The sequence below is a fragment of the Embiotoca jacksoni genome, unplaced genomic scaffold (genome assembly GCF_022577435.1).
Source record: "Embiotoca jacksoni isolate LCO1_2020_lvr unplaced genomic scaffold, fEmbJac1.0.p SCAF_35, whole genome shotgun sequence".
Classification (NCBI taxonomy): Eukaryota; Metazoa; Chordata; class Actinopteri; family Embiotocidae; genus Embiotoca; species Embiotoca jacksoni.
The window spans coordinates 3,092,499-3,120,338 of NW_027185387.1; the positions used below are offsets into that span (position 1 = coordinate 3,092,499).

At 39.0% G+C, this 27,840-nt stretch overlaps 2 protein-coding genes across 2 annotated transcripts; both read left to right on the top strand.

The window, feature by feature from the left end:
* The first annotated feature begins 2,572 nt into the window (after positions 1-2,572).
* taldo1 (transaldolase 1) lies at positions 2,573-13,236 on the top strand. Its single transcript, XM_069165696.1, has 8 exons — positions 2,573-2,726; positions 7,506-7,629; positions 8,197-8,304; positions 9,074-9,205; positions 10,666-10,841; positions 11,406-11,603; positions 12,466-12,611; positions 12,741-13,236. The coding sequence occupies exons 1-8, from the start codon at positions 2,627-2,629 to the stop codon at positions 12,771-12,773; spliced, it is 1,017 nt and encodes a 338-aa protein (XP_069021797.1). The 5' UTR covers positions 2,573-2,626; the 3' UTR covers positions 12,774-13,236.
* Positions 13,237-13,480: 244 nt separating this feature from the next.
* LOC138208084 (uncharacterized) lies at positions 13,481-26,308 on the top strand. Its single transcript, XM_069165753.1, has 15 exons — positions 13,481-13,573; positions 16,348-16,512; positions 16,948-17,138; positions 17,790-17,894; positions 19,022-19,160; positions 19,931-20,081; positions 20,209-20,341; positions 20,850-21,002; positions 22,060-22,097; positions 22,226-22,255; positions 22,389-22,555; positions 23,433-23,971; positions 24,106-24,205; positions 24,783-25,038; positions 25,503-26,308. Exons 2-15 carry the CDS (start codon positions 16,381-16,383, stop codon positions 25,583-25,585), a joined length of 2,217 nt encoding a protein of 738 aa, XP_069021854.1. The 5' UTR covers positions 13,481-13,573; positions 16,348-16,380; the 3' UTR covers positions 25,586-26,308.
* The last annotated feature ends 1,532 nt before the right edge of the window (positions 26,309-27,840 follow it).

Sequence of the window (27,840 nt, forward strand, 5' to 3'; positions counted from 1 at the left end):
GCTGTGACACTCATATTTAACTCACATGTTGTCCATTTCTTCTGATCCTCCTTGAGATGGTTCTACGCTTTCATTGGAGTCCAGCTGTGTTTAATTAAACTGATTGGACTTGATTAGGAAAGGCACACACCTGTCTATATAAGACCTTACAGCTCACAGTGCATGTCAGAGCAAATGAGAATCATGAGGTCGAAGGAACTGTCCAAGGAGCTCAGAGACAGAATTGTGGCAAGGCACAGATCTGGCCAAGGTTACAAAATAATTTCTGCAGCACTCAAGGTTCCTAAGAGCACAGTGGCCTCCATAATCCTGAAATGGAAGAAGTTTGGGACGACCAGAACTCTTCCTAGACCTGGCCGTCCAGCCAAACTGAGCAATCGTGGGAGAAGAGCCTTGGTGAGAGAGGTAAAGAAGAACCCAAAGATCACTGTGGCTGAGCTCCAGAGATGCAGTAGGGAGATGGGAGAAAGTTCCACAAAGTCAACTATCACTGCAGCCCTCCACCAGTCGGGGCTTTATGGCAGAGTGGCCCGACGGAAGCCTCTCCTCAGTGCAAGACATATGAAAGCCCGCTTAGAGTTTGCCAAAAAACACATGAAGGACTCCCAGACTATGAGAAATAAGATTCTCTGGTCTGATGAGACCAAGATTGAACTTTTTGGCGTTAATTCTAAGCGGTATGTGTGGAGAAAACCAGGCACTGCTCATCACCTGCCCAATACAATCCCAACAGTGAAACATGGTGGTGGCAGCATCATGCTATGGGGGTGTTTTTCAGCTGCAGGGACAGGACGACCGGTTGCAATTGAAGGAAAGATGAATGCGGCCAAGTACAGAGATATCCTGGAAGAAAACCTCTTCCAGAGTGCTCTGGACCTCAGACTGGGCCGAAGGTTCACCTTCCAACAAGACAATGACCCTAAGCACGCAGCTAAAATAACAAAGGAGTGGCTTCGGAACAACTCTGTGACCATTCTTGACTGGCCCAGCCAGAGCCCTGACCTAAACCCAATTGAGCATCTCTGGAGAGACCTGAAAATGGCTGTCCACCAACGTTCACCATCCAACCTGACGGAACTGGAGAGGATCTGCAAGGAAGAATGGCAGAGGATCCCCAAATCCAGGTGTGAAAAGCTTGTTGCATCATTCCCAAGAAGGCTCATGGCTGTACTAGCTCAAAAGGGTGCTTCTACTCAATACTGAGCAAAGGGTCTGAATACTTATGACCATGTGATATTTCAGTTTTTCTTTTTTAATAAATTTGCAAAAATTTCTACATTTCTGTTTTTTTCTGTCAACATGGGGTGCTGAGTGTACATTAATGAGAAATAAAATGAACTTTTTTGATTTTAGCAAATGGCTGCAATGAAACAAAGAGTGAAAAATTTAAAGGGGTCTGAATACTTTCCGTACCCACTGTATACTGCAGGTAACACTTTACCTCGAGTCCCCGTATTTAACAGCAGTATACAACCATTTGAGACCAACTTTGCTCATAATTAAACTCACAGGACTTAAAGTAAAGTGTCGCCACATACCATGAATATAATTTGATGAGTCAGCCTCAGCAGCAGTTCCACCTACCTTTGGATGAAAATACAAAATACCTGAGGTTCAGAATTAAGCAGAGCCATCGCTAACATTAAGGACACCAAGAAATGTTCCCAATGTCTACATTATTTATAGATTCGCACTGTAGGTTGTTATAAGCTGAGGAGAAGGTGACAATCTCGTTCTGGGGTAAAAAAAAAAAAAAAAAAGTAAAATAAAATAAATGAATTCCCCTGTTTCTCCACTAGAATTATTAACAGAATTATGTTTCTGTGCAAAATTGTTACTGCAACGATGGGAGGAGAGCTGCTACGGTCAAATATCTGTAATGTTGCACCATCTGACAGTAAATATGACGACTGTTTTTAAAAAAAAAAAAAAACAACAGGAGCAGCCAGGTTCATTTGAAGCACAGTGAAGACGAATTATATGTTCTGGCTCAATGGCATTTATGAATATATGAGTAAGGACTAGATATGTGTCCAAGTTGGGTGGTTGGTATCTTGCAGTTATTACTTATGAGTCACATTTTTATGAGCAGTGGTGGAGGAAGTGTTCAGATCTTTTACTGAAGAAGCAATATAACAACAAAAATGATTCCTGGAAGAAGAAGAGGAAGTTTTGCATAACAAAATGTGACGCAAGTAAAAGTAGGCTATCAAAGTAGTATTTGCAAAATGTGCACATAAATCAGAAAAATGACACCTGTAGTTGTTACCTTTTGGTTGTGATGGTGGTGTTTAATCATTTACTTTAGGGTAGTTCAGTCTTAAACAGTGCATCATATTTTATATGAGTTCCAACTTATGACGTTATGGATTTAATGCTGTCACAATATCTACATATATATATATATATATATACATCTAAATTGTATAAAATGAGTTACATTTTCTTTTTCTGTTTATTTCCCTAATCATTAATTTACTCATTTTCCAAACAGGCCTCCTGGAAGTGGTGCGTGCGCGCTCCCGGAGACTATTTCCTCCTGCGTTGCGCGCTCCCGTCCTTCTGACATTCTTCCTGCTCTCACGTGTTTTCTGTGTATAAAAGGGTCCCAGTCTCTCTGCTCGACATGTCCAGCGTGTCACCCGACAAACGACGGAAGATGGAGTCCGCGTTGGGCCAGCTGAAGAAGCACACCGTGGTCGTGGCGGACACGGGCGACTTTAACGGTAAAAAAAAAAAAAATAAATAAACAAACAGAAAACGGGGCTTTCTTTCGGGCGCTAATGTTAGCCGGTTAGCACCCCGAACCGGGACGGGTCCGGCTTTGACGTGAATGACCGCCGTGTCGTGAAAACAATCTCGGGTCTCCTTCACAGCCGTCACACGCCACCCGTCCTCCGACGTTTTCCGGTTAACTGCTGACCTCGACTCTCCGATAATCCCAATTACTTGTTATTAACGCAACTTGAGTAAACGACCCTACTTTCAGTCAGCACGCGTTATAAGCATACCGTGACTACAACGGAGTCTGCGTGTTCAATTAAAAAAAAAAAAAATGCTTTAAATTATCCTTCCGTCAATGTTAAGTCGTTTAATACGCTTGTGTACGTCACTGGGCCGCTTTACTTCCTGCCTGAACGTGCAATAAGGTGTAAAAATGTTGTTTTCTTTCATTTATTTATTTATTTATTTATTTTTTTACTTCCTCGTTTGTCCCCTTTCCTGCCACGCCAGGTAAATGTCGTGTTTCTCTGCAGAATGAGGAACACTGTGCAGTAATACTATTACAATCACACTGTGACGCAAAGTCGGAGCTGCAGACTCAGGATGACATGACAGAACTGGTTTGACGCCAGCAGCAAGGCGTGACACTGATACGGTTACAGTCCTTCACGCACAGGGAGCGGAGGGTGTTTCCGTAGACTTGTTTATTTTATTTATGTTTTGGTTTTTGCCTTATGCCAAATGGCACTTTTTTTTTGTTTACTGTAATTAAAAGGGAAAAAAAAAAAAAAAAAAGAATGAGTCTGTGTTGATTCAGTCATACAGGGTTAGACTTAATAACACCGGTGTTTTGAGTATAATTTTCTTTTTACCAATTAAGATAAGTGGCGTAAGAAAAATAAGTGACTGTTCTGATAAGTGGGTTATAATGAAATACAAATTATTTTATTCTGCCTTGTCAAAACTGATTATTTGGTGTTTAGGTTTTAGATTTATGTTGTGAATTTAATAATTGGGTGATTTTCTCGTTAGTTGGGAAACGATTAACAGTCGTTTTCTTCGTCCGTTATTCTGATTTCCTTCTCGACCGATTTAATTAGCCGTTTGGTCTATAAAATGTTCCCAAACTTGAAGGTGCAGCCTAAAATGTCTTGCGCTGTCCTGATCAACAATCAAAAATCAAAATATATTCTGTTTAGGATCAAAAGAGCCAGATAATATTCACAATTAAGAAGCTGCAATCTGATAACGTTATCTTTTTCTTTTTTACATAAAACAATTATTTAAATGTTGTTGATCAGCTAATTAATTAAATTTTTCCTGCAATTATGTTCTGCACGTAAAACTGAAAAACTAATGCGATGAAACCAGGGCTGCCAATCACAATTATGTTCTCGACAAATCATCTGGTGTGTAGTGCATCGGAAAAGTGTAAAAAAAAACCACAAGTTTCATTAAAGGCATTGTTTTGTCTGACTAACTTTTCAAAACTCGGATATATTTGATTATCTATAAGGTCAAGTGAGGATAAGCGGCAAATTGTTGGAACATGTAGCGATCAAATTTAAATAACTTGATTAATTTATGTTATCACAATCAACACATCATTTCACCTCAAGAAAACGCTACAAGAATAAGCAGTAAAACAACACGTGAAACGATTAAATAATCAAACATAATTCACAGGTTTTCTCATAGTTATAATAATAATAATAATATTTCCAGCCGTACAGTTGAGGACAACAAAACTGAGCAGGACAATGAGAACTTTCCAGAAAGTGGCAAATCCTTTTTCACATCACGGTATCCTGCACATCAACAGTCTCCGTCACACAACGTGGATGTTTTCAGTTTTATCTGAGCCACAGCGATGATGGTGATAACCTCTGTCAGCGCTGTCGTTGGAAGCACAAAGGCGATAAGAAGAGTGGTTTGTTATAAGCTTTGCCCAGCCGCTGGTCTTCCTCTTTAAAACAAAACAAAAAAAAAAAACACAGTTTATGTAATTTAGGTTTTACACAAGTGTTGTAAAATTCCTCGGTTTTCAGTTGTTGCAAGTTTAGACATGTTTAATGCTGTGTGTGTGTGTGTGTGTGTGTGTGTGTGTGTGTGTGTGTGTGAGAGTGATAAGAAGCTGGTGAAACATGGTGTAACAGCACACTCTTGCTTCATGCATATCTAAGTGGGGAAAGAGGAGTCGTCAGGTGGTTTCTTAAACTAAATATTGCGGCCCGAGGAGATAATTGTAAAATGTTGTCACTTGGTAACTAATTAGCCAACACAAGTATTGATGGTTTAAAGAAGACGTGTTTAAATAGCTCTCCCTATTAGACGTCAGCAAGTTGCACGTGCGAGTTATCACGGCTGCATTTGGCCAAATAACAGACTTGTATGGGCACTAATCTGACTGTACATTGTGGATTTTTGTTTTGTCATTTATAAGCAATATGCAATTATATTTTATTTTGCGTTTCTACAATCTCACAGAACGATGTGCACAGAAAAGAAAGCCGTCTCAACCTTTCGTGACTATTTTAAAGCCCGTTCACTGACGTTAAAAGAAGTTCTTTTCTCACTTCCGTGGCTTATCAGACGGTTCCCACGTGTTTTAACACGTCCATCAACTCGGTACCAAATCATGCGACCGCAAATGTGATTTAGCAACAACTGCGCTTGCATCATAAAGTGGTGCTTTGCAGTAATTGTGGTGTAATGTGGGTGTAAGTGTAGATGTTGTACATTCATGGTCCAACTCGTAAATGACTAGAGAAATTAAATCAATACCCTTAACTGCAAGTTAAAAAAAAAAAGAAAATAGGCTTCAACTCGCACAGAAAAATCTGTTGTTGTTGGTGTTGTTGTTGTTGTTGTTTGCAGATTTTTGTTTCAACAAAAAATTCAAGCTATGTGGTCGACCAGTTGACGGCCTGTATTAGGATTTATATTTTCGATGGCTGTTAAATTCTGAAACGGTTTACAGAAGTTTTCTTTTTTCTTTTTCTTTTTTTTCAGCCCAAGGTGGTTAAACAGACCAAACGCCAACTTTTGAAAAAGTTGCTGTAATCAGCACTCGCACTGTCTAGCTTCTCCTTGAACAGTTGGTCATGAGTATTCAGGTCAAACCCACTGACCTGCAGATGGATCCTTTTTTTTTTTTCCTTTTTTTTGGGGAAGGGAGTGGAGAAGCCATATAACGAGCTTTAGAAAACAGACGGGCTTTGTTCTTTGGCTGAAGAGCTGGCAGCGCCGACGGGTCTCAGCTGCTACAATCGAGTGCTGACACAAAACCCGCCGTGCTCCCTGAAAAGGTCCTGCCGCTCATGCATGGCAAATTAAAATCTGCAGTTCTGTCCCAGAAACTACAGATTTTGACACGCGTTAATACGGGCCTCGTTACTTTTTACTGCACAACATAAACATGATTAAACTCTTCATTAAATTTGTCGTAACTTTTGAGTGGAACTGTAATACCATCAAATAACTTTTTCACCACTAAAGGTGTCATTTTAGTTTCATATTCGGGAGATTAGCAGTAGTTAGTGGGTACTCATTCGGTTAATGCTTTTATTTATTTTTTTTCCATTCATTTTATAGATTCTCAAGTTGCAGCAGTTCAAGCTTTATACATAATTTAGAAAGGGGAGAAAAAAAAACTATCCCAAGTATATTCTTCCTATACTCCTAAGTACAAGAAGTCTGTCTAATAATTCCCAGTAGCATATAATCAATCTACAGTAATAGATGAGAGTATTGAATAATTAATCATTCCCTTACTTAAGCCTTTATCTCTCTTAAGCTCCTATTAAACTGTATTCTTTATATCAAGAGAAGAAACACTGAAATCTAACCGCTGGCTCTCAAGAGGGTTTTTTCAGACATGGTGCAGCGACATGTTTGGACAGTAGATGGCGCCATATTCTACCTGACGGCACCAGTATGTTGTAGATTCTGCATGACGGCTGTCTTTCAGGTCTGTCTCTTTCCTCTTTGAGACTCTTTTGTACCGACACACTTACACATTTTGAAATATGGTATCTGACTGGGATCACTTGGCTCAAACTGGTTTTGTTACGAAGCCTGTCAGGATCATGCAATTTTAGTTGTAAGAATTACTGCCATGCAATTAGTTAACGATTTAACGAGATTTTTCTGTTCAAATATCGCCACTATTATAGTGTAAGCCTAATCATAGTTTAACAATACACCAACGGTACAACTTGTATTGGCCTTGAATATTGGAACGAATAAATAATTATTGCATTTGTTTTGATTCGTCGGTCAGACCTCAATGATCTGGAAATGTGACATTTCTGTTAGTTTATCCAGCTATTTTTTAACGCAGATGAATGCAAATGATTCGAACAATTACGCAAAATAATTGCGACCACGTGATAATTTTGAATCTACTTCTTACATTTTGTCCGCGTGGAAACCTCCGAGGAGGTTTAAGACGGCGTGAAGGCCGCTGATGTGTTCGTGAGAGTTGTAGTAAATCCAAAAAAAAATGGACTTTTCCTCTTTTTTATTTCTGCATATCAAATGCATTACAGATCATGAAATGTTGTTTTTGTGGTAGTGCGTTATCATTTGAATTTAGTTTGAGGAAAAACATCCTGACGGTATAACGTTTAGTAAATCCCACATCATCCAGGAATGAGAAAAAGGAACATTTATAAAATTCGTTAAGTATTTTCATATTTTAGAGAAACTTTATATATCTAAAGAAAACCAGCTCGTGTTTGTGACTTAACTTACTTTTGTTCGTCTTCCCCTTTCCGCAGCTATCGAGGAGTACAAGCCTCAAGATGCAACCACAAACCCTTCTCTTATCCTGGCTGCCGCCAAGATGCCAGCCTACCAGCACCTGTTGGATCAGGCCATCAAATACGGCATCGCCAAAGGAGGGTAAGAGGTCGTGCACAAGCGGGCCGAACACCCTGTGACTAAGCCTGTTTAGCTGTTTACATGTTGGGATACACTGGAGGGCAAACGTGTATATCGGCAGCAGTGAGGAGTAAATCATGTACAGCGGGGGAGAAGATTTTAAGTGCGTTTTATTTATTTTTTTTATTTTTGAACTGCACGCGGTTCCTCTGTGAAAGGTGTTGAGAAAGTTCTTGAATTTACAGCCGGCAGTTTAATGAAATGTGTTTGTCTTCTGTGGTTATACGTGAAACGGGATGCTTTTTTTTTGCTTTTTTTTTTATAGAAATGTATTTCTTTTTTTCTGATTGAACATTAAAAACTGCTTTAACAATGTTCTGCGAGTCTCAAAACTGTCCTTTTTGAGGAAATGCTGATTTGCTTTGTGCCCTTTTTGATTTAAGTGACGTTTAATAGCTTTGGTACATAAACGATAACATCAACTTCGACCTGATCTGTCACATTCACTGTAAAAGATTCATATCTTATGTCCATATTCATGTATGACCCATCTTTTTGTTGTTTTTTTTTGTCTCGTCCTGCGTGAAGAACTGAGGAGCAGCAGGTCGCCAACACCATGGACAAGCTGTTTGTGAGTTTCGGGCTGGAGATCCTGAAGAAGGTCCCCGGCAGAGTCTCTACCGAGGTGGATGCCAGGTGGGTGCAGACGTTTCGCAAGATGCTACTTATGATTTTTCAAAATTACACGGTCGTCTGAGAGAAGCTGAAAATGCACGCGGCACTTGTTAAACACTACTTGTTAAAACTTGGCGCCGTAAACGGACAACTGGTTTACAGGGACCGTGTTATTGGTTATGACGTCACTCGTGTGGAAAAAGTTGAATTTACTTTGAATTTCTGTTGTGACTTTTTTTTTTTCTCAGAATTGCACATAATCCCTCTATAATATTTGTCTGTGTACAAAAATACTTTAATGTAATATACTTCAATTCAATGTTGTTTCATGGTCTGAAATTAGATGTAAATTCGAAGCTAGTTCCTTGATTAGTTGGCAGCCACATTATTGATTTGATTATTAATTAGTAAAATACTTGATAGAAAACTTTTTGTTCAAACAATCTGTGGTTTATTTTTGCTGCCCAACTTTGTGTTAACGCGAATCATGACTAGCGTGAACACGGCACACCAACTTTACTCGAAGCTTCACTGAAGCTTTTCACCATGTTCCTTTTTGTTCATGCGTTCGCACGCGCACTCAAACAAAGTTCCCACGTAAGACGCTGCAGCTATTTGGGGTTTCAGTGTCTTCACATCAAATCGCTTCCGCAAACCGCAGATGCCCGAACAAATTATGAGAAATCGCGAAACCGAACGACGCGTCTCGGCGTGGAGTGCGGCTGCCGCGTCTGAGGTGAACGTTTTGAATGCTGAATTGCTTTTTTTGCGTTTTCTCGTCACACAACAGACTGTCTTTCGATAAAGGTGAAATGGTTGCCAAAGCCCTGAAGCTCATCGCTCTCTACGAAGAGGCCGGCATCGGCAAGGAGCGAGTGCTCATCAAGCTGTCGTCCACGTGGGAGGGAATCCAGGCGGGCAAGTGAGTTCCTCCACCCTGACTGCGCCCGCTTGGCGCGTGTTGCGTCTCGACTTGTGCGTCTGTGTTGATTTTAAGATTTTGTAATGTCTAGAATCTTTTAATGTGAAACGAATGTGAACTTTTCACGTGACGCACACTGACAATTTCATTTCAATGTTTTTCCCAATTCAATCCGCGTGGGATTTTTTTTTTTTTTAAATGTTAAGACCGTCGGGATGTTTTTCTCAAAACAAAATTCTAATTATGAAGTACCATCACAAAAACAATGATCTGTAATGCATTTATTGGCGTGACGTTCGGATTAAAAAAATGTCGCCAAAGCATGTTTGCTTTTACATACGCAAAACGTGCTTTTGCTGGAGGAGATGCCTTTTCGGTAAAGGTTTAATAACCGTCTGCGGAGTTGCGTTTTTTGTTTTTTTTTTACTTCTGTAGCACGTACGAAACGCACAGTGACCAGGTGTTCATTCGATCGTGTCATTTTTCTGCGACTCTTTTAACAAATCCTTAAATCATCAGAACGAGGTGGAAGATGCTCTCCGCTCAGTCAGTGAGCGTTTATATCTTAATTGTTATTTTGTCGTGAGACTCGGTGACTGTAAATTAGAGGGTTGCTGTAAAGAGCACGAGGCCGCCGCTCTGTTTGCTCCTCTTGACTGAGAAACAAACACACTACAGGTTTGGGATATAAACGAGTTTTTTTGTTTTTCTTTTCATCTTTCTTTCCGTTTTTATCTTCAGCGTTTATTTAACCGATCAATTAAACTATGATTGACAGAATTATTTTTATGTTTTTTATTTTATATGATTTATTAAGCAAAAACCTCAAATGTTCTCTGCTTATAGCTCTCCAGATGTCTTATGGACAAAACAAGACATCTGGAGAGTTCAGCGGGGGCTTTCTGGACATGACAACTGTTATCTGCAACAGGCTAAATAGTTGACGATATGTAAAGTAACTTAATAAACTGTGAATTTTAGCTGTCCGTGTGACACTGAGTTGATGAATGGAGGCAGTGTTTTGTTGATTGTCAGCGTCACTCCAGTCTATTTTTTTAGAAGTGGAGTCATCCTTGTGACACTCAAGATATTCAGCGCGCATTGTTGCAGGCAGACGGCTTCAGGAGCAGATTTGTATGACGGCGGTGACTAATGTGCACGTTCATGTTATCGCTCTGCAGGGACGTAAACATGATTTAAAAAAAAAATTTTTAAAGGAAAGAAAATGTAACTGGACAGCCACAGATTGATTACACACATTTCATCATTGCAAAGTAGGACTGAACTTTTCTCGGCCATAACGAAAACCGTAAAGTCTGAATTTCTAATATTCTTTGGCTCTTTTGGGTCTTTTGAAAAGGTTCTGCTTGACGGAGGAACGTGTAGTATGTTCACATGCAGCCGTATTGCCGCTTTTAACGTTTGAAATCATTTTGGGTTTTTTTTTTTTTTTTGTACAGGGAGCTGGAGGAGAAGCACGGCGTTCACTGCAACATGACGCTGCTGTTCTCTTTTGCTCAGGCTGTAGCCTGCGCAGAAGCGAAGGTCACGCTCATCTCGCCCTTCGTCGGACGCATCCTCGACTGGTTCAAGGAGAACACGGACCGCAAGAGCTACGAGCCACACGAAGACCCAGGTAACGACAGCCGTCCTCAATTCGTGGAAAAAATACCTTCAGTTGCCTTTTTATTAGGCGCGCAGAGCTTAAAACGTGAAAATCCTGAGAATGTTCCGTTTTTCTTGAAACTGTTTTGACGGGATATAAATAATGAGCAAGAGGCTGAAATTGATGGTGTCGCCATCTGTATTGATCTTCCTGTGATACCGTGACAACAAAATCTTCCTTGATTTTTAGTGGCCAAATGAATTACGACAGCACTTGAATGTATTATTGATCTGAATAGGTTGTTGTTGGGTTTCTTTTAATCAATAGCAAATACCCAACATCGTGTAGTGGAAGGAAGAGACCAAATTCAGCCTCCTCAGTTAAAAGAACGTTTTTACAAAGCCAACAAGAGGAAAGTTCATCTGATTTGCTTGTAAATAAATGAAAACGATCCCTTTTTAAACACGAGTTGGAAAACACAGGAAGTCATCAAAAAAAAAAATACAACTAGACTTCATAATAGCACTCTGATTTAACCTCGAAGTGAAAGGTTTGGTGAATCAGCGATATTTTTTTTCCCTTCTCTTTTCCAAGGTGTGCTGAGCGTCACCAAGATTTACAACTACTACAAGAAGTACGGCTACAGCACCGTGGTGATGGGCGCCTCCTTCAGGAACACGGGGGAAGTGAAGGCTCTCGCCGGCTGTGACCTGCTCACCATCTCGCCCGGTCTGCTCGCAGAGCTCAGCCAGGATCACAGCACCGTCACGGAGATGCTCAGCGTGGAGAAAGGTACTCGCCTCTCCGACCGCAGCGCACCGTTCTCCTAAATAACTCGGCCGGTTTCATGTTCGCCGTATGCGGGGACATTTTAAAATAGAAGTTCGACCCTTATCTGAACCCAGATGATTACGGTCTGAGACGAGCATGGATCATAAGAAACGCATGTTTTTATTAAGGTTTTTCTGGCTGTCGTGCAGTTGATGCCAACAATACTGCACTGAAACCTGTTTTTGAAAAGGGCTCTCATCACACTTCATTATTGTATGAAAAGTGTGAAGACTTTTTCTCGACGTCCTGCACATCATCAAACCGAACAATGACGTGGGAAACGCAGCAGGAACGCGATGTTTAGAGTGTTTGAGTGACGCATGAGTACCTTCATGTATAAATCTAACTGTGTAAACATACAGTAGATGTCACCACATTTGAACATCTCCAGCCTTGCACTGTATTTACAGGTCCTGTCCTTGAAAGAGTAACAAATACTCTTCAGATTAAATACTATAAACTCACCTTTTTGGAGGTTAAAATAATCTGAAAGATTTCTTGTAATTAATTTAATCATTAAAAAAAAAAAAAAAAAAAAATTATGAATAAATGTTTGTTTTGTTTTTTTGCTTTGAGAAACTCTGAAATATATTTTCCCCAATTTATTATTATTATTATTATTAATGGAATGATTTCTGAACATTACAGAAAGTCCTTTTACAGGAAACAGTGGTGGACATTCTCCCTAACGCAGAAAACGTATCTTTGAACATGTCGGGACGAAAACCTGGATGGAAATCTGTAACCAGCGCTGCTCTCTTTATTTCCACATTGACCTGGATGCTTTGATTTTTTTTTGTTGTTTTTGTTTTGTTTTTTGCAGCCAAGGCATGTGATCTGGAGAAGGTCCACATGGATGAGAAGGATTTCCGCTGGCAGCACAACGAGGAGCGCATGGCTGTGGAGAAACTGTCCGACGGCATCCGCAAGTTCGCCGCCGACGCCATCAAGCTGGAGACCATGATCAAAGTCAGACTTATTCCTGGTTGTTCGTTCATTATGAATTCATGAATAATTGTGGTAGAGATGACCTACTGGTGCTTTTTAAGGTATTTTCTAGTTATCCTGACTGTACTTTTTTTTTTTTTTTTATTCCAGGAGAAAATGCTCAATGTGAAAAATGGCAAGTAAAGAAGAGAATTGGCGTTTCCAGCCACATGGACGGGTAGTGTTAGGAGGGAGGAGGCTGCCTTCTTCGACCCGAGAGAAGGTCCAAAGCACCAGAAAGCCTTCCTCTCCTCGTCTGACCAAACTCCAGGGACCTCCCTCCTCAGTGGACCCCTTTTCCTCTATTAGGCTAGGACTGACTGACCAAACATAAATGCTGATTTAATACTTCAGTGGTTGTGGGTTGTTATGAAATAGTCTAATATTTAATAGTAATTTGACCAGAAAAGGAGAACATAAACAACTCCTAAAGAAGAAATGTCTTGATGAGGCCTGTTTTGGTCTCTGAGTGACGACTAGAAAGGACCGTGGACACTGTTTGGCAGGACAAGATAACAAATTTTGTGTTCTAACAAAGACCAATGTACCATCATTCCTCAAAATATTCAAATTTTGTTCTTTCAATAAATGAGAATCTCCGTCTTTACAGTCGTGTTCGCTTGTTGTTTTGTTTTTTTTCTGCCTTCAACGCATCAGTTTGATGCGACGGGTGTCAGACGCATAAAAGATGTTGGTGCTGATAAAACGGTGGCATTTCAAACGCAGCCCAGAGAAGAGAAACTAGGCTTACCCACAAGGTCCTCCTCCTGACGTGCAGCTATTGTAATACGTTTTTAACAACCTCTGGTCGAGCCTGTTTAACTCCATTCTGTCGCTGAACGTCACCAAGTTTCAAAACCTGCAGTTCATGGGAAGACTACATTTCCTGAAAACCTCTCGGGTCTTGAGGACTTTGAGGCTTTGGAGAGGAAGAGTGGCTGAAGGTACACTTTGTTGTTGTTTTTGTGAACCTCTGTTAGATACGTTTTCAATGCGGTTTGTTCATTTCGGTGTGTTTATTCCGTGGAGGTTGGACAGTGTTGTGATTTTAGCAACGAGGCCGGCAGGTACATGGTGCGACGGTATGAATTTAAAAACGTAAAAGGTTTCTCTCCTTTTTTTTTTTCACCAACCATGGTGAAGATTTCAAGGTTTGTAACGATAAAAACATAATTTAACGGGACGATTTGCGTTAGAAACTGAGGAACTGATGTAATTCTGTTCTCCGTTTGCAACAAAAGCCGAACTGTGTTGCACAGCTTTAAAAAAAAAAGTTCCGTCATTCTCTTGTAGTTGAATAATGTTCCTCCATGTTGTCGAAAGCTCTGTGAACTTGAAAGTCAGCCGTGCTCTTGAAATGTGAAGTTTCCAGTTTTGGAAACTGTAAATGTGACAACGGTGAAAAAATAAATAGGCTTTCCAACACTGATGGCAAAAATATTCAAAACATTTGACCATTGTAACCATGTACATTAACAACTGGTATAACTGCCACATGAAGTCTCAAAAATAACTGAAATCACTGTCAAGTTGGTTTGGATTCAAATAAAATGTTTTTAATCACCATACTAACACCATACTCACATACCCCAACACCATACAACTTATTGTATAAGTTTAGGGCCAGATAACTTGATAAAGGGCCAACAGCCCTTTTTTTTGTTGTTGTTGTTGCTGCATCAATAAAATGTCAAAATGCAACTTAAGTATGCTAAATTAGATTTTCAAACTGTTAAAGAGATGAGTGACAAAATAAGAAACAATGATACTTGGCTTATTATTCTAGAAATAGAAACCGGATAAGTTAAAATGTTTGGTTTTGGGCCGAGAGTTTGATTTTAATTCACCTGTATATTTGTATTCAAATTATAACTGATTAAATTAATCTTCACGTGAAATCTCCCCGCCGGTTCGGCTACATTTCTCCCAGTGCACCGGTGCGCTTTTAACAAGCTATTATGAGATGTAATACTGGGTGTTATTAAGTAATAAAACACGACAGCAGAGAAAGAGTCATAATTACTTGTGACATTTAACCTTAGTTAGAGAACTTCTAACAACAGAGAAAGAAATGACAAAAGAAAGGTGTTGATTTGTAAATCCATTAATGAGCAAGTTTGTGAAAGGAGCATCCATCATTCGTCATTCGATGAGAGTTAAAGAGGAGGAGAGGTGCTTATTGAAAAGAAAGAAAATTGGCATCATCTCAACCGACAGTCAGACTGAAGTTCACATGCAGCGAGACGGAGAGCTGAGGTTGTATTTGAAATGTATTATTTAACCACTCAAAGACCTTTCTGTGCCAAAAACAAAACAAAACAGGGATTTTACTTTACTTATTGAAATAAATAATGTTTGTGTCCTAAAAAAAAGACTTTAAACTGAAAAAGAAACACGACCACAAAGCATTTCATAACAGACACCTGTGGGATCAGTCACCTTTTTGTAATTAATTCGCTCTAATTGTGTCCATGTACTTATTGTTGTATGTACTAATACTAATCGTTTGTGTTAATGCCTGGCTTTTTTTTTTAATAATAATTTTATAGATTTTTTTTTAAGATATGTTATGAAGAAAGATGTTGCACAAACATTAAAGTGTTAGAAACATCCTGAAGGCGGTTGATTAAGAGTTGTGGTCGATCAGTGAAGGAACATAAAAACGAGGTCACGGACTGAACTGTTTTTTGCCTTCAAGCTGCCACAGACGTCATTTGATATGTTTCCTGTGTGAATACATCATTTATATATGATCTCGTTCAACAAGGGTCATTCCACAGTATCTAGATGTTGAATGCTCCTTTTAATAGCGTGGTTTTGTGTGTTTAAATATTGGATGCGAGGCTCTGGTGGTGGGTAACATGGTGGAATAACTGTCTGTGACCAAAATCATATTACAGGATCTTTCAGTTAATATATTAGATTTCTATAATCTTGATGCTGCTTCAGGTTATTGATCATTCTTGCTGTAACTTTCAGACTCTATTGAAGTGGTTTCTCAATTATTATGGCAGGTTTTGATGGAGGGTCTCTTTCATTCAACTAGTATGCCCGTCTGACCTTTTGCAGCCTTACACCTCATGTCGCTCACTCAGGTCCTTGCATCAGCAACTCTTGGTTATTTGTAGCTCTAAACTGATAGTGTGTATCAGGGCTGACCAGGCTTCAAAACGTTTTAACAACCTCCCCCTCCAAATCAGTTCATCAACCTCTCTACCAGTCTTCAAATCTGCTTTAAAAAACCTTTTTATCTTCACTGGCTTTCCCACATTAAGCCTCAATGAATTATTATGCACTGCTCATATGTTTGTTTTGGCTTAATGTTGTTTTTAATTTCTTCTTAAATTGTGTCTTTATTTTTTATTTCCTCTTTCAATCAGGTCTCTCTGATTTTGTTTAATTCTGTTTGATTGTGTGCAGCACATCACACTATACCATGAATCGTAGAGGTGCCACTTCCTGTCTGCGTTCATCATCAAACCAATCAACACTCCAATAATATCTCTTGCAATTTCTTTTTTTTTTTTTTATGTGATTCTTGTCACCTCACACTCTCCTCTCACTGACATCAAACAGCAGCCTTGTTTCTGAGGCTGTCAGGACTCATTATGCTGGATTGCCCCGACTTGTAATGCAAATGATTTAAAAAGCCTTGTAGCTGATAAAGAGTAAACATCCCGTTTAGAGTCTTAACGTTTCTGTCTTTTACTCCCCAAAGGTTCAGGCTCTCCTGTCTGACTGAGGAGCTGAGATGCTGGACCGGTTCAAGCTGAGTCTCCTATTGCGGGGACTGACTCTGTTCCTGTCGGGCCCGGCCTGTGAAGCGACCTCTCTGGGGCTGACGGTCCATGTTGTGCCTCTGGGCAGCGATGGAGGCAAAACGGTGGGCAACATCTCCTCTCCCCGAAAAAGCTTTTTGTCACAATGTCTTCATGTCTGAATACATAATGTCAAATGTCTGAATTTCTGAACATCTTAATTTGACATTTTATGCAGAAAGGAACCTCTTATCAAACCTACCAAATCTGAAATCACTTATTTTCAAGCATTTTTAAAAGGGGCTCATGTTACTCTGATTAATTTAAAAACAAATTCCCAAAATCAAATTGTGTAATTGTGTAAGATTCATTGCAATGCTATAATACATTATTTAAAAACAATAATATCCTTGCCAACTATGCGCAAACTAGAAAAAAGAAAGTCATTTCCTAATTTAAACCTCTACAATCCCCAAATATTGACCCTTAACTTTTAAGTTAAGTCTCAGTTGGTGCCGGCTAAAACAGAGTTTGTCATTTTGTCTGCTTGCTTCCTGCAGGTGCGAGCTCATTTCACTGCCATTGCTCCCAGTCCATGTCCAGCTCTGTCTGGACTCTGTGCTGCAGGACAGGACTGTCAGGTCCACGCCACCTCGTTACCGTTCACCGGCACCAAGCCGTCCTCCGGCTGGTGCGTCCGCCAGTGGCAGAAAACCGTCCCCAGTAATTACAACGCCACCATCAGTTTAGGGTATGACACCTACACGCATTGTGTCGATGTTCATCTTGGTTTTTTTTTTATAAAACAGTTTCCACACACCGCTCAGGTTTTCATCTGTCATTGCTTCCTCCAGCTCATATCCAGCTGAATATAACTCAGGTGGCTGTAGCTATTTATAGCATTGTTTGACATTATTTGAACTTGGTAGTCACCTCTAAAATAGGCCATTTCTCTTTTCCCTCTACATATGTATATATACAGCAAATACACAATGCATCATTAATACATAGAGTAATAAAATAAGAAACATATATATCATATCTTCACAATCATACGTCTTAATATTATCATCTTCAATCTGAAAACTTGTATTGCTTGTTATACTTGGTGTCTTGTTAATATTTTAAAAGACTTCAAATCAAGGTATTGTTTGTAAGATGTGTGTAATGAGAAAAACACTTTATCTTTTTTTTTTTCCAAGTTCACTCTCTCTGATAAATGTCCAATTGATTTATAACTCAATGCCTTTAGTTGTTTATATCTGTGGTTATCCCGCCAGTAATTATGATGCACTGTCTGAGACCTGCATGTGCAGTATGTCCCCCAGATTTCTGTTTTACTTGATATTTGTCCTGTTTCGTGATCCGTTATTCTAATACACACTTTTTCTTACACGATTAGGTCAGACACCGAATTTTATGTATCAATGAATGCAGAACCGAAGGTTCGAGCAAACAGCGGGAGACTCAACCAACCTGCTTTTGTAGCTCTGCCTCCTCCTCTAAGGTAATGAACACATACAGAAACACACACACACACACACCTGCACGCAGTCTCCACAACTACTTCATTCAGACGTTAGCGTCACCTGCTTTGAATAAAAGAAAATAAAAGAAAAACATATTATAGGGCTTTAAAGAAATAAATTGTAACTACACAATGTTACGTTAAAATGGTATTTTCATATACAAAATTTCCGGCTGTAAAAAACAATGTGACATTGTGAAAGAGGTGCCCTGAACCTGAAGCTCCCCTCATTCTTACGGTGCTTTTTTTGTGATCTTCAGCTCATTGTTTAGCGGCCACTCACTCTCATAATGCCAATTTCCGCTTCAGTAGGCAGCTGTTTTCTACAAAAAAAAAAAAACTCCTGCACACGACCTAGTCAGCGGAAAAGGGAGAACAGACACAGTCAGCAGCAAGCTGGTGGACACAGTGGAGCATTCAGCAGCTGATTGAGATGTGGGTAGTTGGTGGAGACCAAAAAAGTGCCAAAAGAGAGTGAATATTGAAGTATTGGACACAACTCCAAATGAGTAATAATAATGCTGCTCCATAACTGCTGGATGTACAACTGTGCAACTGTTTGCTAACATGTCTGCCCATAGATACATAAAAGATGTGAAGATGATATCCTTCGCTACCTTTTTTTTCCCCTAAGTTGCCAAAAAAAAAAAATCAGTTATTACAGGTTTGATTAAACATGAGTGGGGTTAATTACAATGGGAGGGATGCTTCAACATTGCAGAGAGTAATCTTGTTTAGGGAGCTGATTTAGCTGAGCATAAAGACTGCAGATAAATACAGTATAGATATATAACAGCTGGATGGGTCTATCTAAAGTTAGCTTTACAGTGACTTCTGATGACCTCTAAAGCTCAATAATTACCACAAATCTTTTTCTTTTACATTTCACAAAACTCATTGTGTATATAAAAAAAAACAAAAAAACAGTGTACAGTTTACAGTGGGTTATGTGTGGGACTATTTCTGAGTCCCTACCAGTAACCAGTGAGTCTCTAGCAAGTTACCGGCCATGAAATAGTCTCCTGATCCCCACTTTCCCCGTTTTCATGTGACAGTGTTTATGATTCGGGTGTCTGATTATCTCTTTGTTTCTGATTCGGGATCAGGGCTCATGTGAACTGCCCTCGCCACTTCTACCTGTCAGTGAAAGACCTGGACGGAGACAAAGTGCAGTGTCGCTTTGCCCGCCCCGAACAGGGAGAGTGTGTCAGCTGCACTCGGCACTCTTTTATAGAACTGGATGAGGTGAGTCCAACGTCCAAGCACTATTTTTCTGGGCGGTATGTTTACATTCTCTTTTCAACTCTAAAAACGTTGTTGTTGGTTTATATGTCGGGAAAATACAATTTTACCTTCATTACATGGAAATAGTATTCCAGAAAAGAAAAAGAAAAAATCGGCCTCATGCTATTATTTACTTACATCATTGAATTTTGCATTGCTAATGGCACCTCAGTCTCAAGCAAATTCTCATTATAAAAGCTAATCATGTGTTTTGTATGTAAAATATTTTTCTGCATAGTATGTAGTTACTGCAGCTATCAGATAAATGTAACAGAGTAAAATATTTCCTTCTGATACACAGTATAGTGCAGTGGAAGCATAAAGTAGCTTCATTTAGATACTCAAATACCTCCAAATATAATTACAGTACTTGGGTTAATGTACTTCATTAATTTCTACTACTGGATATGAATACATATTCTGTTCCTTAGGTGGTTACATGTGACTTTAAAGTAAAGGTTGATCCCAGACATGTAGTAATTAACCAACAGACAGAAATAATAATCAAGTTACTTTGAATTAACATGCAGGGATCCAATTAAATGATCTATGCAGTAAAAATGTGTTCTATTTATTCACATAATTTGCTCAGTGAAAAGCACCAGTGTGTCATGGTGTGTTACATGCACTGTTAGAACAAGAAAGAAAATGTTAATTTCCCATAGAGCTCAGAGTGGAAATTATTCCTGCACACTTGAAACATATTCTGTTTGGTTAAACTCTTTTACCAGGAGAAATGCATGTTGTCATTCACTGGAAAAGCACCTGCAGGACGGTATTTCATCTACCTGATGGCAGAGGATCTCATTCCTGCGTTCAAAATAAGATACGTCATCAACAACACACCCCTCAGCTCTGTTCCCGTGCACCTCTCCCTCACTGGTGAATCTGGTTTTAGTCCTTCCTTTTATTCAATTTAAAAAAAAAAAAAAAAAAAAAAAAAAAGAAGCTATTTTATGCTGTTAAGTTATAATTTGCAGCTACAGAAACGTCTCTCTTGTCCTCTCAGTGGAAGAGTCGACATCCAGCTGTAGTGATGAACCGGTGGCTACAGATGAGACCCCTAAAGAGGACTCTGTGCTGTTTTCCCTGCCGTACCAGGAGATGAAATTCCAGGTCAACTACTTCTCACAGCTGGAGAGGTGCGTCCTCGAGGCTCTTTTGATGTCATCCTTCCTGTTTTTTTTATTTGTGCCTCTACATAAATAATTGAAGGTATTGTTCCAGTTCCAACCTGGTTCAATAAGCAGCTGGGCCAGATACTCTGTTGTTTTCCAGACAACAGAGTATCCTGAGAACAGTCCGAAATGTATTCATTAGAGGGACTTAAGTGTGAAATTTATGCTTCCGTTTGCACTCACTTTACCTGTAATAAATATATGTTAAGAAACAGTGAGTAGTGGCTGTAAATGCACCAATACAATTCTTTCAGCACATTTTACTGCAGCTATACACTGTTTATATCTGGTTTCACTTGGGTGAGAATGCCACAAAAATGAGATAACATAAGAAGATAATTTAGACCTTTTATCTGGTGTGACTTCTTCACATTCTTCACAGCCAAGCACAATAATTACACCTAAAATCACCTGAATGGGTTTATTAGCAGTGTAAATGGGAAAATAATTAGGTTTGTCTCAATATTTGCAGTGTTGTAGAGGTAGCAGTGGTCGGGCCCCCTGAACTCTACAGGACTGGCTTCACCTCAGTCGGCCCCCTATCAACGATGGCCATGGCCTGGATCCGCGCCGAAAACAAACTGGCTCGACTTTTGCCCATCTGTTTTGCTGCGAACACCAAGAAGTGAGTTGTTACTTCATCAAACTTGTATTTGCAGGCGCTTACTGAATTAAGTAACTTATTCTGAACAGCAAAATGTCTGGTTACGTTATAAACCTTGGGTCTCTGAGTGAAGAGACACTTGTACATATGAAATATGTAATGCAGTGGAAAGATAGTCTTGAGAGTTTAATGACAACATCAAGGTATTAACAACTTTAACGTTTTGCAAATTTACCTTAAATTTGTCGAAAAAGACACCTTTAAAATGACCTCAGGAATTTCTGACTTCCTTGGTTTAATCTGGTTTCATATGATATTTTCCTTTCCTTGTAATATAGGTAATGTATAATATAATGCCGTGTAATTAATACCAGCACAAAAATAATGGTCAAGTCTACCAGAACATCAATTTATTTAACTTTTTTACCAAATGGATGATATATCTTTTTTTATGGAGCAGTAAGAAAAATGCAATTTACAAATCTGTTACTCATTCTTACGTAGGTTTACAGCATCGCGCTGAAACAAGATCCTATTCCTGCTGTTTAAAAAAAGGAAATAGATAAATGATATAGCCTGCTGTGTATGTGTGCAGAGTTTAAAAGCCCAAACAGGCGACACTAAGATAACTGAGCTACAACCAATTTTTACTCATCTTTCCACTAACACAGACTAAAGACATAAGAATAATTTGGAAAAGGCTACAAAAATCAGATACAACATGTACACAAAGTGATTAGAAATGAACAAAATACAGAAAATACATGCAGGCATACCAAAAGGGGGTATATGGCTGCAAGATTCTCGATTCATATCTGTCATCACCCCTTTGTTTAATGTCATCCCTCTCTCACGCTACAATGTCAACAAACATGTCATGTACCGTACGTATACGTATACATTGCAACATACATCACATTATATTGTAATGGATACAGCACGTGCATTACACTATCCTGTACATTACATTTCATTAATTAACCTGTATTACTTCACACGCATACTGCCGGTCAAATTTACGAGAACAGAGTATGTTCAGCACATAAAGTGATCTGATCTGCACTTCTTGTTTTTCCAGTTTGCAGTCAGAGCCCAGATGTGTGTGGCTGAACCAAAGTAAGACCTTTAGCCTCCTACAACATCATAAGAATGCCAGACATTTGTCAATGAAGTACTCCTTCCCTCATGGCGGGGTTTCTCAAAACATACTGAATACTAAAATATACCTTTCTTTATATTTTCAGGGGAAATTATGACGCTACCTGCTGGAACAGGTTGAGAAAATAATACTCTTTGTTGTGATATTCAAGTGTCGTGTGTGAGATTCGGAGTTTGAGAGTCCTATTTGTGTCTTCCTGAGTTTTAAAAAGGTCTTAATAATGTGCTGCTGCTGCTTTCTGCCTGCAGAGCTGAAGTGTGAGAAGACAGAGATGACTCTGGTGCTCCCTGTCGCCTCCCTCAGCAACATCAACCTGGCCGAACTGCAGCTCAACAGCCCCACCTGCCCCGTCAGCTACAACAGCACACACCTGACCGCAAGCATCTCTCTGAGTGGCTGTGGCACGAAGACCGTGGTAAGACTCTTTGTTTGTTTGTTTGTTTGTTTGTTTCTCTCTCTTTCTCCCTTCCTTCCTTCCTTCCTTCCTTCCTTCTTTCCTTCCTTCCTTCCTTCCTTCCTTCCTTCCTTCCTTCCTTCCTTCCTTCCTTCCTTCTTTCCTTCCTTCCTTCCTTCCTTCCTTCCTTCCTTCCTTCCTTCCTTCTTGCCTTTGTTATATTTTTTTCTTTGAAACACTTTTAACCAATCCTACTCCTGACTATTTTTAAATGGCTAAAAAGACTTTTACAGTGTGATGCATACATGGCTTTGATGTATGTAAGTGCTGACTGATGTACTTTACATGCTACATCCACTGTTGGACTGCAACTAGCAGTTATTTTGGTTGTAGATTTATGTCATATAATCTTTTGCTGGTTCAGTATATACAATGTTAAAAACTGTCAAAAACTTTTCTGACGTCATCATAATGTCTACAGTTTGATTGTTTTGTGTAACAGGCCGAAACCATAAGATATTCAATTTACTGTGGCAAACAAAAACAGCAAACCATCACATTAGAGAAGCTGGAACAGAAGAAAAGATTGACTCTGTTGATCAACTAATCAACAATTCATTGAATAATTGTTGCTGTATTTATGAGTAAGAAAAGTATTATAGCGGTACTTGACACCCAGCAACAGCAACTTAACATCCTCCAGAAATCTCATTTTGGCTCATTTTAATGAAATGTAAACACCTCTATTGGTGGAAATGGTTACAGGTGCCAAAAAGCACAACTCTGTCTGTACCCAAAGGGAAAGAGACTACAAATGTTTGACCCAAAAAAGACCCAAATGACAAATGATTCAGCTCAATGTGAATTCTGACTTTGCTCGACTCCTTTTCTCGTCCAGCATTCGGGTTCAGAGCTGGTTTACACCAACACCTTGCAAAGCGTGCGTCCCTTCACTATGGTGAGCCGAAAGCCGTCCCTCATCCTCCCTCTGGCCTGCCGGATCCCCAGAGCCCAGGTCAATGGACCAAAGTATGAGATCAGCATGCCCACAGAGGAGGAGACTTTTGGTGAGATTAGTGTTTGGATAACATTTTACCCCCCAGGAGAGGGGCCCCTGGCAAAGTTCACAGCCAACCCCACGCTTCGCTCTAATTACATCTTTGCAAGAAGAGTGCGTCGAGATGTAGAATCAGGAGCAGGGAGCAATATCGCCTCCAACACCACCTCCACCTGCTCCTCAAACAACACTACCAGCTCCGCCGGTTCCTCAAACAACGCCACCACCTCTACACGCGGGGCCGTTGGCTCCAGGCTCCAGCAGCTGGACCTCTACATTATGTCCAACTGCAGCGTTGCTCGAGCTGAGATGATCGTGAGCAATTGTATGGAGTCTGAGACGGAGGACTTTACTGAGAGCCATCCTATTTTGGACCAAGGGTAATTTTTCCTGTACTGATTTTAGGTTTTTATTTTGAAGAGATGCAGTAGGAAATAGGCTCACGAGTCACCTCTGATTTTCAACCATGACATATCAATTTAAAAAATAATTCTCATTTAAATTTCTCTTTCAGGTGTATGATATCCAACAACACATTTGAGATTGTTACAACACAAACTAATTCCAAGGTTTACCGCCTTGATTTGAACGCATTGGAGGCCAACGGATCAACGGTCAGTGATCTCGTGCAACACACACATAACACACTTTGCACTTCTTTTTTCTGTAAATTATTTCTAATTGTCTGAAGACAAAGCAGTGCTGAGGACATCTCTGCCGGATGTTGTTGAGATTCAGTTCTTGTTAACGTGAAACAGCTTGAAGAGACAAAGACACTTTTTCTATTAATTAATTTTATTTTCTTCAAGTGCTTTAATAAGGTCAAAATATTATCAATACTTTAAATAATGCTAACCAAATATCCCCGAAACAAAAGGCATCTCCACCTGCCTCAGCTGCACTACATTGTTTTCTACTAATTAGAATGCTAATATGCTCAAATTTGATGGAAACCATTGTAAACGTAATCAGCACGCTCGCTTTCCTATCTTGAGTGTGTTAGCAGGATAAAAATGGGCATTTAAGCCTTTCCTTGATTTCCACTTCTTTAAATTCCAGTTGTCTTAAACAATGCTTTCGCATCGTTTGATTAATGTGTGATAAATAGCTGAAGTCACTCCATGTTGTGACGTAATTTAATACTTTGGGCCGTCTCTCCACACTGCTAATCACAGCCACTCATGTTTGCAGATGTACATCCAGTGCACGGTCAATCTGTGCATCGCCACCATGCCCTCTCATAAGTGCCCTGACCTGTGCACCCGCTCCATCAGTGACAGCAATGTGGTTGGCAGCTTGTTCACCAGAAGCTACACCGTCCGCTCAAGAGCCGTTAGCCTCATTGTCACCAATGCCGATCCGGCCTCAACGACTATAACCACTGCCGCACTAACGACCACCACACAGGCAACAAACACAGCGGCCCAGAGCACCACTACATCACGTGGTAAAGACGATTTCTGCCAAACAAGACTCCATCTGTGTTTTTTTTTTTACTTTGTGATAAATCATGAAATTCAATTATCAATCCTCTAACCAGCGAATTACATCGCTATTTACAAGGTAACTTTTCAGCGATAGTTGTTTGGTTTTGGAGGAAAGTACATATTAGGCTTTTTGATATTGATCACCAACTGCATCAGTGGCTACAGGTACGAACACACTGCTAACAACTGCTTCCGACCCCGCAGGCCCCAAAGGGCCCTTAAATAAACAAATTAAAACGGTGTATTTCGGGATCCGCTTTTTTTTTCTTCCATAACTGCTAATACAATTCTTCCGAGCTGTTGAATTTGTTTTCATAATTTATGTATGGATTCATTACATCACCTAATTTTTAATGTATTCATAATAATACACACTGAGTTAACTGTAAATGCAACTCCTCTCTTCTATTCTCTTCTCTTGCAGCTCCTGAACACACCACATATGCAGCAACAGGAGTGATTTTTACAGCTATCAGCATATTTCTCCAAAGTACCGTCCTTTTCTGAACATGCAGCTGGACGATGAGCTGCCAGAATATGAAGCATGAGAGGAGGGGTCACACAAGGAAATAAATTCCCCATAAATAAGGATGTATTTTGAATTTGCTCCCACGAGGCCTCAGTTTGAGACACTGACCACATTTGCGGATGTTTAGCTTTTTTTCTCCCCTCACTACTTTTTTTTTTTTTTTTATAAATGCAAAACTTCCTTTAAAATACGTATTATTAAATGTTAACATGTTGTTTTTTTCACCAGCTGGAGGCCAGATTTATTTAACTAAATTGATTGGCATATATCGGCAGCAGTTTGTCTGCATACATTGTAAAAGGAATATTAAGAAGGCTAAATAATTAAATGTATTCAATATAACCAGACTGTGTATTATTACATGTTCATAACTACTAAGCAGATAAGCACATATATTATGTTTTTCTTCTCATGAGCTTTTGTTGGCTCCTGCTGCTTGATGTTTTCAACATGTTTTTACTAATCCAGAAAATTTTTGATAAAGTTTTCAGTGTATTACAAAATCTACATACACTTTAAGATGACTCAAATACTTAATCAGACACTTCAAAGGTAAATTTCCAAGTTTTATATATATATATATTATTATATGTGCATCCATCTTTACTATAAAATATAAAAAATGAAAATCTATATTTTTTTGTAATTCTATAATACGCTTTAGTAACATAAATATGTTAATAAACACTAATCCAAACTAAGTTTTATGTGGTATTGATCTGTTTTGTTATGAAGCTGTACTTAATGATCAATTACCTGACTGTTTCAGGAAATGACGTGATAGGGAAATAGCTTAGTGATATGTAAGCACACTATACTGATCCTGACGTAAAGCCCTATGATTTAAATACATTATATTTGGGAAATAACGTGTTGTAGTACCACTAGTTTATGATGATGTTTAAAAATACTGGATTACCTGGACATAGCTCTGGCACTTTGTGGATAACAGCATCAGCAGCGAACCCAATGTTTATGTTTATGGTAACACCAACTGTTTGTTTCTAATAATGCTGTGAATTTGTAAGTATTGGGGCAGATGCTGCAGTTCTGTAGATTAGTGTCTGTGTGACCTAGTGGCTTTGAGACCTAGTAGCAAACAAATTCAAACTAACATCTCAAACTTGGAAGTGATTTCAGATTGTGGCTTAAATTTGAATCCTCATTTTATGAAGGTTATTAAAACTTAATTTTTCATTTTAAGAATATTGTTAAAGTCAGACCTTTTTTTTTTTTTTTTTTTTGAGAGAGAGACAATAAAATACTCACCTACAGTTTTATTACCAGCCGTTTAGATTATTATAATCGCCTTTTTACTGATGTTCGCAAATGTCTATGAGAAAATTGTACAGCTAGTTCAGAAGGTTGCATTCAGAGTTTCAACTACAACAAAGAAAATAGATCACATTACCCCAATGCTCAACACACTGCACTGGCTACCTAGAATTCCTTTTAAAGCTCTGTTACTTGTTTATAAAGCTTGAAATGACCTTGTCCCTCCCTATGTCAGAGATCTTATTTCATCTTATGTTCCTGTCAGATCACCGAGGTCTTCCTCTGCTGCAAAACTTCATGTGAGAGTGCCTTCTCGTTTAATGAAATCGTCTGTGAAAAGCTCACTTGGTATTTTTTTTTAAAGGAAACTAAAGACCTATCTCTTTAATCTGGCATTTAATTTGGAGTAATGGTTTTTAAGTTTTAATGATTGTTTTTTATCCCTGGTGTTTATTCCACTTTATTGATTTCTATTTATTGATTTTAACACATTGTTTTATTGTTATAATCCCTAGCCCTTCATTTCTCTTTAATCTTCATTATACATTTATGTGTGTGTAAATTTTATTGTCGTTTCAACGTGAAGCACTTTTGGGGTACATGATTGTACGAAAGGGGCGTAGCTGCGTTTAGGTAGATAGGTAGGTATATGCTTTATTAATCCCCGAGGGGAAATTTTTTCGCCACAGCAGCATACATACAGAAGCAATAATAGAAACAATAGAATAAAAATAATAGAATAGAATAATATAATAGAAAAGCAATAAAATAAAATAGCAGTAAAAAATATAAATATAAAATATAAAATGCACAGTATATACAGTATATATACAGTACATTATATATCTATATATATTATATACAACAAACCAATAAACACAGTCAACATATATATATGTATATATATACACACAGTACAGTATATATCTATATATATGTAATATACAAACAACCAAGA

Bases quoted from the DNA above. Each gene is read 5' to 3' on its own strand.
- taldo1 (XM_069165696.1), top strand. From the start codon at position 2,627: ATGTCCAGCGTGTCACCCGACAAACGACGGAAGATGGAGTCCGCGTTG. The intron at 2,727-7,505 runs GTAAAAAAAAAA...CCCTTTCCGCAG, and splicing joins GGACACGGGCGACTTTAACG to CTATCGAGGAGTACAAGCCT. The intron at 7,630-8,196 runs GTAAGAGGTCGT...TCCTGCGTGAAG, and splicing joins TACGGCATCGCCAAAGGAGG to AACTGAGGAGCAGCAGGTCG.
- LOC138208084 (XM_069165753.1), top strand. From the start codon at position 16,381: ATGCTGGACCGGTTCAAGCTGAGTCTCCTATTGCGGGGACTGACTCTG. The intron at 19,161-19,930 runs GTGAGTCCAACG...CTCTTTTACCAG, and splicing joins CTTTTATAGAACTGGATGAG to GAGAAATGCATGTTGTCATT. The intron at 23,972-24,105 runs GTAATTTTTCCT...TTTCTCTTTCAG, and splicing joins CATCCTATTTTGGACCAAGG to GTGTATGATATCCAACAACA.